General features: G+C 45.9%; 1 protein-coding gene across 1 annotated transcript in view; it reads left to right on the forward strand.

Annotated features, from left to right (window-relative positions):
- NDUFS4 (NADH:ubiquinone oxidoreductase subunit S4) overlaps window positions 1-4,779 on the forward strand; it is a 73,362-nt gene extending 68,583 nt beyond the window's left edge. Inside the window, exon 5 of the mRNA XM_008154800.3 lies at window positions 4,567-4,779. Coding sequence (XP_008153022.2) covers window positions 4,567-4,670 — 104 coding nt within the window. The 3' untranslated portion in view covers window positions 4,671-4,779. The remainder of the gene's footprint in view (window positions 1-4,566) is intronic.
- The last annotated feature ends 7,162 nt before the right edge of the window (window positions 4,780-11,941 follow it).

Consider the following 11,941-nt stretch of genomic DNA (forward strand, 5'->3'; position numbering starts at 1 on the left):
TGTTTAGATGAATCGCACATGAAAACTCAGCTGCTTTTTCAGGGCGTGGGGAGGGGAGAGTTGCCAGACAGCACAGAGTCTGTACGTTATCGGTTAGAGTTGATTCCTGTTATTCATAGTATCTGTATTCTGTACGTCACCATAAACACTCCATTAGCGAATCCCGGCACACTGCTCCTGCGAAAACACAGGCTTACATGCCTGAGAGCCTCGGGTCACAATATTTTGTCAAACAATCAATACATTGTTTTCATGTGTTTCTGTTTAAGAGTGTATTGTTGATTCATAGACATTGAACTCGTGGCCAACAGCCTGTCACTCATGCCCAGTGAAGCATCTCTGACACACGGGCCCGTCTCAGCCCTCCCGGCCCATCTCAGCCCTCCCGGCCCATCTCAGCCCTCCCGGCCCGTCTCAGCCCTCCCGGCCCGTCTCAGCCCTCCCGGGCCGCCCCGTCTCAGCCCTCCCGGGCCGTCCCATCTCAGCCCTCCCGGGCCGCCCCGTCTCAGCCCTCCCGGGCCGCCCCGTCTCAGCCCTCCCGGGCCGTCCCGTCTCAGCCCTCCCGGCCCATCTCAGCCCTCCCGGCCCGTCTCAGCTCTCCCGGCCCGTCTCAGCCCTCCCGGGCCGCCCCGTCTCAGCCCTCCCAGGCCGTCTCAGCCCTCCCGGGCCGTCCCATCTCAGCCCTCCCGGGCCGCCCCGTCTCAGCCTTCCCGGGCCGTCCCGTCTCAGCCCTCCCGGGCCGTCCCGTCTCAGCCCTCCCGGGCCGTCCCGTCTCAGCCCTCCCGGGCCGTCCCGTCTCAGCCCTCCCGGGCCGTCCCGTCTCAGCCCTCCCGGGCCGGCCCGTCTCAGCCCTCCCGGCCCGTCTCAGCCCTCCCGGGCCGTCTCAGCCCTCCCAGGCCGCCCCGTCTCAGCCCTCCCGGGCCGTCCCGTCTCAGCCCTCCCGGGCCGTCTCAGCCCTCCTGGCCCGTCTCAGCCCTCCTGGCCCGTCTCAGCCCTCCCGGCCCGTCTCAGCCCTCCCGGCCCGTTTAAACAGCGACGGCACCGGCAGGCAGCGCGGAAGTGAGGAGCCCTGGGGCTGGAAGGAGGCCCTGCAGAGGACGCTTGTTTGCAGCGTGAGGGGTGAAACACAGGCAGGGCATGACCTTGCTTGACCTCAGCTGGGAACGTGTGTTGGGTGGCAGATGGATCACTGCCCTCTGCATGCCCAGTGACCATGGAAGCGTGGTCAGTGTTGGGGCTTGCAAATAATTGTGGTGAGAAGGTGAAGTCAGTCTCAGATACCTGCTCTGCGGATAAGGAAGACTCCTTGTGCCTCCAGCTGAGAGAGCTGCAGGGCGACTCCGAGGCCGTGAAGGGGCCGAGGCTCCGGAGGGGCGCTGGGGACAATGCCGTTTTCTGTGGAGGCACCACTTTTCCCATGACTCTCCCCAGGCACCAGTCTGAGGCCAGCTAACGTTCCCCTGACTGCGAGGGCTCCGGGGAGAGGGGAGCCCCGAGACTCTCCGCTGGAAGGAAGCCAGAGTCACTTCCTTGTGGGGACAGTGTCCCCGCGTGGTGGGGAGGTCCCGGTGTCCGGGTTAACGAGGGTCTGGAGACCCAGGCTCACAGCGCCCCAGACCAGTCTGAGAGGGAGCTTTGGACACCGCGTTGCTGTACAGTTTTTTCTCTAGAAAAGTGTGTTCAAATGTCTGTGGACTGAGTTTCCACTGTACTTTTGGAGCACAAACCAGTTTGTGTTTGTGGCAAATCCTTGATGTGGAACTGGGAGGAGCAGGGCTGTGGGGCAGCCTTCGGGAGAGCGGGAGTGTCCGGTGGCCGCACTCCTTTGAGGGCCGCAGCTGTGGCAGGTGGGAGAGGGCACTCGCCTCCTGTTTCTGGGGCGACATGTTCACCTTGCTGGCGTATTTAAGTCATTTCATATCATTTTCATGGAAAAAATTGTTTTGCCAGTGAATGCAGAACACACATTTCTCCTCCACTGCATTTTCTAAGAGGAAGACCTAAGATACGTTCAAATTATTCTGGACCTCACCCTCCGCCACCCCAAATAGTAGATACTATTTTAAAGTGCAATTCCTGAAAAGCTGCTGTTCTCCGCTCTCCCCCTTAAATTACAGTTTAAGTTGATGCTGTTTGACCCGAGCTCATGTGGGCACCCAGCCTGGCGGAGTCTTGAACCCTCCCTAGTGCCCACATAGCTCGCTTGGTTCCCAGAGTCGTTGCTCTCCTGCCCCTCGCCTGCTAGCAGCGGTGCCGGGTCTGCCAGCTTGTGCCGGATTAGGCAGTGGTTCTTGCTTTGTACACAAATGGGCGGAAGGAAAAGTCATTGAACTGCTCACTTGCGAACTAACGTCGGGTTGGGGATCAGGTAATGAGAGGAGAAAGACCTTCCGCAGGCCGTGGGCCAGGGTTACTGGAGGTGACGTATTTCACAAGTAGAAGCACTGATGGATGTTTCTCTGTGTTTTTGTATTACTGAACCGAATATAGCATGGGTTCTGTGAATGAAAATGAATGGAGTTAGTTCCCTTTTCTGTCTCATACATGGAATTCACAAGTTAATTGTTGCGGTCTGGTTTATTCAGAGGTTTTTGTTGGCATTTGAAAAGAATACACCAAACATTCCCGTCATAGGGAGTAGAATGTGCCCACCTCAGGCCGGAGGGCCGACAGAATGCTGGGGCGTGCTCTGGGGAGCAGTCTGGGGTCACAGATCGCCTGGACGCTCACGAGGGCCTTTGCCAGGAGCGCTCCTCTGATGGGAGGGCTTACAGCTCCGGGCGTCGTCGGAGCGCGGCCAGGGCTGGAGGGTGCACCCTGTGTGCGGCTGCCGTCCCAGGGCAGTGGCAGCGGCGCCCTGGGATGTGGGCTTTGACCTGCGCAGCTGGGCGGAGAGGCTGGTGCGCAGAGTCCCAGGGAGCAGCTCGCAGACGCGGGAGCCACGCTGTGGTTTGCAGGAGCGCGCTTCCGAGTGTAGATCTCTCTCTCCCACAGTCCCCTTCAGAAAACCAAGTTCCAGTTATTTCTTTTAAACACCCTTATTTTAGGGTAGAAAAGAAATTCTCACAGAAATTTAAACATTTCACAAAGAAAATTCCATTCTTAAATTTCTGCATGTATTTCATGCACGTTATATTATGTTTTTTCCTTTTTAAAAAATATTTTTTTATTGATTTCAGAGAGGAAGGAAGAGGGAGAGAGAGGGAGAGACATTAATGATGAGAGAATCATTGATTGGTTGCCTCTTGCACGCCCCCTACTGGGGATCAAGCCTGCAACCGGGCATGTGCCCTTGATCGGATTCGAACCCAGGACCCTTCAGTACGCAGGCCGATGCTCTATCCACTGAGCCAAGCCAGCCGGGATGTTCGTTCTTTTTAAGAGCAAGTTTCAGATGGGAAGTAGGAGAGATCGGTACAGCCTGTGTAGCGTCCCGTTCAGTACAAGCGTGTCCTGTCCTTTCCCGTGCGGCGGTTCTTACAGTTGTTTGTCTTGTTGGCTGAGCCCGCTGCTCGCTCCAGCAGCCTTTATGTTCCCCCGGCACCGAGTGCGGCCTGGAAAGGCTGTGCTGGGGAGTGCGGCGGGACCAGCACCCTTGTTCATCCAGGCCCGGGGCGGTGCACCCTCCGGTCAGGCTCCTGTCAGTTCAGAAGAGCAACGGGAGACGGATGGAGACGGTGACTGGAGTTTGTCTCTGCTGTGAGTTGTTCTTGGTCACCCTCAGGCCCTGTGCAGCGTTGGGAGCACAGTTGTTTTCCAAGGAAAATTGTGAGGGAAAGACCCTCCCCGCCCACCCTCCCCGGTGGCTGTGGAGTGGCATGTGGAGAAGGCAGGTCTCCATGTGTCTCTGCTTGTTCTCCCGGGCACTCACCACCGCCCAGGCCCTGGAATGGCATTTGTGCTTACTGTTGTCACCATCAGCGGCAGCTGTAGGCTGGCCCGCAGTTCCCGAGAGCCAGCACTCCGCAGCCCTAGAACACCCGCGCCCGTGGCTCTCTCTGAACCAGCCCGCCTCTCCCAGCAGGGACCTCACGGCATCTGGCTCTGGCTCAGGAACAGAGCGGGGCGCAGAGCTGGGTCCGCCTTCTCATCAGTAAAAACAGTCCTTCTCCCTGGGGCTTGGCTGGCTGTTAGCCGTCTAAACCATAAAGTGACTGTCGGGTATGTTTTGCATATAATACCCGTTCCTAAATATGGCCACACCCTCTCATCCTTCAGTTCCTCTGGCAGCGCCTTATGGGGCAGGAGCATGTGTGTTGGGAGGCAGACTGGGCCAGAGGGCACAGGTCCTCTCACACAGCATTTGGAAGAAAAGAATCTCCAGCAGGGAGAAATTGAGTTCTGAGTTACACCTTTAATTTAGAGATGGTAAGTCATCCTCAGACAATATTTTGAATCCTGTTGTCACAGGAACAAATTGCTAAGCAGGTATTTATATTTCAGATGTGTTGACATGTACTCCTGATGATAAATGACCTTGAATTTATGAGCATTAGCTTCTGCTCACTGTGTTCTTCAGGCATGCTGCTTAATTCTGTTCCTGTGAGTCTGTTTTTTGTTTTCTAGGATGGAGCTATGACGTTGAAGAGAAGAAGGTTCCGAAACCCAAGTCCAAGTCTTACGGCGCAAACTTTTCTTGGAACAAAAGAACAAGAGTGTCCACAAAATAGATTGGCCTGACTCTCTCCGCTTGACTGTGAATGAAGTCAGCCGTGCAGTATTTATAGTCCAGGCATGGCACATCTCTACTCTCCTAATAAAGTTTCCCTTTAAACTACAGATGCATTTTGTGGTGTTTATTTTTAATCTCAAATGGAACATGTTATAATTTTTTAATATAAAGAGACTGAGATGATTATCAGTACTTAAAGTCTGTTAAAAAGGAGTGCTTGAAATTAGCTGCTACATTGAGGTTTTGCACTTGCTTTTTATAGCCATTATCAAGTTAATGGTATTTATGAACTACCAGCCATCACTGTTAAAATGCTGTCTTAGAAAACCTTTTGTTTTATCATGGGTAGAGAAATTTCGTGATTACATTACAATCTCATAAACCTAAATCCAAATGTTACTGTTGGAGTTCTCTTCTTTAATTAGAACTTTATATTCTCGAAGCTTCTTTGAACCTGAATCAGTCTACAAGAGACACATAAGAAAGGAATCCAAACACGAAGCTAAGTCATCAATGTGCGAGAGAATAAGAACACAGAAAAACTATAAAAACCATCAGAAAACAGTTTATAAAATGGAAATAACTACATACCTATCAATAATTACTTTAAATGTGAATGGACTAAATGCTTCAATAGAAAGGGTGGCTAAACGAATAAATGAAAGACCCATACATCTGCTGCCTACAGGAAAGTCACTTGAGATTGAAAGGCGCACAGACGGAAAGTAAAGGTATGGAAAAAGATATTCATGCAAATGTAAACTAAAATAAAGCTGTGGTAGCAATACTTATATCAGACAAAATAGACTTTAAGGCAGTGGCTATAACAAGAGACTGATAATGGCATTTCATAATAATAAAGGGGTCAATCCAACAAGAAGATACAACTCTTGTACCATCTATGCACCCAGCATAGGAGCACCTAAACGTATAAAGCAAATATTGATGGACATGAAGAGATCAGCAGTAATATAGTCCTAGTGAGGGACTTCAACTCCGTATCGACATCAATGGATAGGTCACCCAGACAGAAAATTAACAAGAAAACAGTAGCCTTAAGTGATGTATTAAACCAAATAGACTTATTTTTCTCAAGTGCACATGGAACTCAAAGATAAGAGACAACTGGCATCACAGAAACAAAAAGGATTATCAGGAAATACTATGAAAAAATAAGTGCAAACAAGTTAGACAACCTGGAAGAAATGGATCAATTCCTAGAAACATACAGTCTTCCAAGGCTGACTCAGGAAGAAACAAAGTATGAACAGACCAATAGTTACTAATGAAATTGAAACAGGATTCAGACACTTCCAACAAATAAAAGCCCTGAACCAGATAGATGGCTTCCCAGGTGAATTTTACCAACATTCAAAGAGGAATTCCTACTATCCTTCTTTAAAAATGTCAGAACTGTGAAGAGAAGGGAAGGCTCCAAAACTCATTATATGAGGCCAGCTTTACCCTCATATCTAAACCAAAGACACTACAGAAAAGAAAACTATGGGACAATATCCTTGATGAACATGGATACACAAATCTTCAGCAACATATTCGCAAACCAGATCCAGCAATACATTAAAAAGATCATACACCATGATCAAGTGGGATTTTTTTCCTGGCATGGAGGGTTGGTATATCTGCAAGTCAATTAATGTGATACACATAAGTAATGAAGAATAAAAATATCAATGGATATAGAAAATGCATTTGACAAAGTCCATCAATTTGTTATTAACTCTCATCAAAGTAGAAATACAGGGAACATACCTCAACATAGTAAAGATTGTATATGTCAGACCCACAGCTAACACTCAACAGTTAAAAGCCGAAAGCTTTTTTTTTTTTTTTTTATAATCAGGAACAAGACTAGATGTCCTCTTTCATCACGTTTATTCAACATACTATTGGAAGTCTTAGGAACAGCAGAGAAGAAAAATAATATTTGAATTGAAAAGGAAGTAAAACTATCATTATTTGCCAATTACATGATACAACATAGAACCCTAAAGAAAAACTATTAGAACTAGTAAATGAATTTAGTAAAGTAGTAGGATGAAAAATTAATACTCAGAAATTGGTTGCATTTTATACTCTAATAACAAACTATCCAAAAGAGGAATTAAGACAATCCCATTTACATTTGCATCAAAAAGAATAAAATACCTAAGAATAAATTTAACCACTGGGTTAAAAGACATGTACTCAGAAAACTGTAAGACATTGAAGAAGATACAAATAAATGGAAAGATATACCATGCTCATGGATAAGAAGAATTAACATCTTTAAGTGTCCATACTACTCAAAGCAATCCAAAGATTCAATCCCTTTCAAAATGCCAATGGCATTTTTCAAAGAGATGTAACAAGTAATCCTAAAATGTACATGGAATCACAAACACCCAAATCTCCAAAGCCATCTTGGGAAAGAACAATGTTGTAGGTATATTGATATCAAACTATACTACAAGACTATAGAGACCAAAACAGTATGGTACTGGCATAAACACAGACATGTAGATTAACGAAACAGAATAGAGAATCCAGAAATGAACTCGTGTATGTGGTCAGTCTGTGACAAAAGAGGCACGAATATACAATGGGCTAAAGACAGTCTCTTTAATAAATGGTGTTGGGAAACTGGACAGATACATTCAAAAAAATGTAACTATACTACTTTTATTATGCAATATAAAAGATGAACTCAAAATGGATGAAAGATTTAAATGTAAGACTTGAAACCATAAACCTCCTATAAGAAAAATAGGCAGTAAACTCTTCAACATCGCTCTTAGTAATATTGTTTTGGATATGTTTCCTTGAGCAAGGGAAACAAAAGAAAAAATAAACAAATGGGACTAAGTAAAACTAAACAGTTTTTGTATAGCAAAGGAAACCATCAACAAAACAAAAAGAAAGACTACTGAATGGTGGAAGAGAATTTTCCAGTGATACATTCGCTAGGGGGTAAATTTCTGAAATATATAAGGAATTCATACAACGTAACCAAAAAAAAACAAAAAAAACAAACATCTGAATAAAAATGGGTGAAGGTCCTGAATGGACATTTCTCCACAGAGTACATGCAGATGGACAATTGACATGAAGGGATGTTCAACGTGGCTAATCACCAGGGAAATATAAATTAAAGAACCACAATGCGAAATCATCTCACACCTGTCAGAATGGCTGTTATCATAGTCAGTAAACAGCAAGTGTTGGTGAGCATGTGGAGAAGACACCTCACCCTGGTGCACTGTTGGGATTAAGTGGTGCAGCCACTATGCAAAACAGTATGGGGCTTCCTCAAAAATTTATGACTCAGCAATTCCACTTGTTGGTATTTATCTGAAGAAATCCAAAACACTAATTTGAAAAGATATATGTACCCTTATGTTCTATGCAATGTTATTTATAACTAGGGGCCCAGTGCACGAATTTATGCACCTTGAAAGGAACTGTGGGCCAGGAGGTTGCGGTAGGCACAGGGGCGGGTCTCGGCCCATCCTCCGTGCCCCCGCCCGTCCCCTCCTGCCATGGCCCCTGGTCCCCCCCCCCCCCGCCCCCTGTCTGCGAGCAGCCCTGTTCCCGCCGCCGCCGCTGCTCCCTGATGGAGCAATTGGGGCCCGCGCCAGCAGAGGGTGTGAGTGGGGCCGGTACTGTCAGTGGGTGTGAGCGGTGGCTGCTGCCCCAGTCGCCCCTCAGGAGCAGGGGGAGTTGGAGAAGCCCTCGGGGGCGATCAGGGCCGGCAGCTGCTGCTCGCACCCACTGATGGCACCGAGTGATCAGGACTGGTGCCAGGCACTGGCAGCAGGTGCAAGTGAGGCCGGCACCGGCAGCAGGTGCGAGTGCCGGACGGGACCGCGGCACGTGGAAGCAAAGAATTTTCAGTAACCACCACAGGCTCACCCCGATGGCAGCGGCCGGTGCCCTGCCTTGGTCTGGCACCCCCGCTCACCTGCTCCACCACCCCGCTGCGACCAACATCCGCCATGTTCCTCGCACACCCCTTGGTGGCCAGCGCACGTTATAGGAACCGGTTGTTCAGTTGTTCTGGTTGTTCCGCCATTCGGTCTATTTGCATATTAGCCTTTTATTATATAGGATAGCCAAGATTCAGAAGCGAGCTAAGTATTTGATAGACAAATGGATAAAAAAGTGTTACATTTGTATAATGGAATATTAGGTATTAAAAAGGATGAAATCTTGCCAATTGTGACCTGTTAACATGGATGGACCTAAAGGGCATTATACTATGTGAAATAAGTCAGAAAAGACAAATACCATAGGATTTCACTTATATGTCCATGGTAATTGAAATTTTAAAAAATTTTAATTGGTACTTTTTAGTGTAGAAAATTATATGTCAAGAAAATTAATGTAACAAGACAACCTCAGTGTTATGTCACAGCAGTACTTTCTGATGTGCAGGATTAATGAGCATTTGGTATGGCTTATGATGGATAAAAAGATGAGGTTTTTTATACTTGGTTGAGCAGATTGTGTTGTTAGAATTCATATGCAGAACTAGAGGCCCAGTGCACAAAATTCGTGCATGTGGGGGGGGGGAGTTCCTCAGCCCGGACTGCACCCTTTCCAATCCAGAACCCCTTGGGGGGTGTCCAACTGCCAGTTTAGGCCCAACCGGCAGTTGGACATCCCTCTCTCTCACAATCCAGGACCGCTGGCTCCTAACCGATTGCCTGCCTGCCTGCCTGATCACCCCTAACTGCCTCTGCCTGCCGGCCTGATGCCTTTAACTGCTCTCCTGCCAGCCTGATCGTCCCTAACTGCCCTCCCCTGCCAGCCTGATCGCCCCTAACTGCCCTCCCCTGCCAGCCTGATAGTCCCTAACTGACCTCACCTGCCAGCCTGATCGCCCCTAACTGCCTCTGCCTTGGCCCCCACCACTGTGGCTTTGTCCAAAAGGACATCCAGAAGATGTCTGATCTAATTAGCATATTACCCTTTTATTAGTATAGATAGTATAAAAGTCAGATTTTCCATTCCTGCAGTCATTTTCACCATGACTAGGATGGTCCACGTGAAACAAGGCAAAGTGAAGAAATGCTGGAAAGAAATATTACTCAAAATTGACATTTGTAAGAACCAAAAAAATGGTAAGATACTTTTAGTTTTCCATTATTGTGTAAAACAAAACACAACAAAATTCTTAACATACCTTATTTGATTAAGCATTCGTTTTCTGGTGTGATTTGGTTTTCTGTTTATAAATCCATGCATGGGAAGATGAATTCATTTCTAGTTATATTGAATGCAAGATGCCAGTGAGCTACGCAGCTGAAAATTCACAGCAGACCATTGGAAATGTGGGTCTGGAACCCAGCCTGCGGGCCAAGAACACTGGCAGTCGGGTAATAATTAAAGATATGGCAATGAATACAGTCGCAAGAAAACGAAGAGAAGAGAATAAGTAAGGAATAGAGGAGGCCGATAAAGGATTCTTTAAACGAAAAGGTTATCGTTAAGCACAAAGGCCACATCCCTCTTTTTCAATTGCTAGGTCAAGATTAATAGGATATCAGAAATGGAAATTGAATAAAGCTAGATGCGTAGCACAGTAAACTGTTTTATAGATCCACCTATGTTGTCACAAATGGCAAGATTTCCTTTTTTATGGATGAATAATATTAAAGCATATATGTGTGTGTGTGTGTGTGTGTGTGTGTGTGTGTGTGTGTGTGTATGCCACATTTTCTTTAATTCACCCATTGATGGACACTTGTTTCCATGTCTAGACTGTTGTAAATAATGATGCAATGAATATGGGGCTGTATATATCTTTTCGAATTAGTGTTTTCATTTTCTTCAGATAAATACCCAGGAGTGGAATTGCTTGATCTATTTTTAATTTTTCAAAGAATCTCCACACTTTTCCATAGTGATACACCAATTTACATTCCCTCCAACACTGCACAAGGATTCCCTTTAATAATATGTCATTTTGATTGAAGTACATAAAGAAAATCTAGCCTTGTACAGATAAGTAGTTGGAAAAGGAAAAGATGATTCTAATAGCATTTTCAAATAATTGTGATTGGTCATATGTCATTTTCTTAAAGGTTAGTTGCAATGTGAGGTTAGAAACCCTATCAATGAACTTTTCTGTTGCATTAAAATCCATTGATTTGTTTTGTACTTTGAATCTTTTACGCATGCATGAGTTTGTAACACCATATGTTGGCCATTTCTATATTGGTTCACAGAATTATGCCGATTTTCCAAATTTTAACATGCTACGTCATATAATATCCCCCCAAATCACATTTATCAATAGCAGTACCAATCAAATTAAAAACATCTTTTAAGAATTGGGAAACTAATAAGCCTACAGCATTAGGACAAGTTTTCCAAAATTCACATTTTCACTTGAAAGCTCAGAGTGTGTCTTCGGATAAAATGTTTTAGTTGTATCCTTCCTTTAAGGGGTAAGCTCACTTCATTCACTTTTGAGAAAGTGTTTGCCAATTATCCCAGTCTAAGTAACCATAGTTTATCTGTCAGTTTTTCTTTCGAGTGAAAATTGTTTCTCTGGAAAAAAAAAAAAAATGGCTAGTTTAGCAAACAACTCACAGCTGGCACTTCCCTGGAGGCAGCCCTCCCACGTTACTTTGCGGCAAATGCATTTCCGATTTCATCACACACCATATCCAAAGCCGTCCTCGGAGCTAGTGTTCCAATAAAGTCATCAAAAGCATCTCTGAGCAAATCGATTGGCTGGTGTTTTTACTGGGCACAAAGATGACAGTACCTACTGGCATATTTGTTGCTACTGCTTTCACTGATGTTCAGACACCAGTGATTTTTCTCTCCATTAAAGAATAATTCATTTTATTTTACTTACAAATGGTACAAAAAGTGTTTTTCTTATGTTTAAGAAAATTGCCAATTGTGATAACTATTCGAATGTGCTTCACAATGTTTAACACTTTGTCAAACAGCAATTTCCTACCACTTTTGAACCATCATGCAAATAACACAGTGAAAAGGCAAATAACATTTTACTTTTGTTGTGAAAAGGGATTTGATCTTACAGATTTCTTGAAAGGGTCTCAGGTAACGCCAGGGGTCCATGGGCCACTTGTTTCAAGAACCGCTAGTTACAATGACGCTTGCTCTGCTTCTGTCCACATGGGAAGAAGCAGAGTAAAATAGAATGAGTGTGGCCCTACCCGGTTTGGCTCAGTGGATAGGGTGTCAGCCTGTGGACTGAAGGGTCCTGGGTTTGATTCTTCTCAAGGGCATGTA

This window comes from Eptesicus fuscus, chromosome 4 (assembly GCF_027574615.1).
Source record: "Eptesicus fuscus isolate TK198812 chromosome 4, DD_ASM_mEF_20220401, whole genome shotgun sequence".
NCBI lineage: Eukaryota > Metazoa > Chordata > Mammalia > Chiroptera > Vespertilionidae > Eptesicus > Eptesicus fuscus.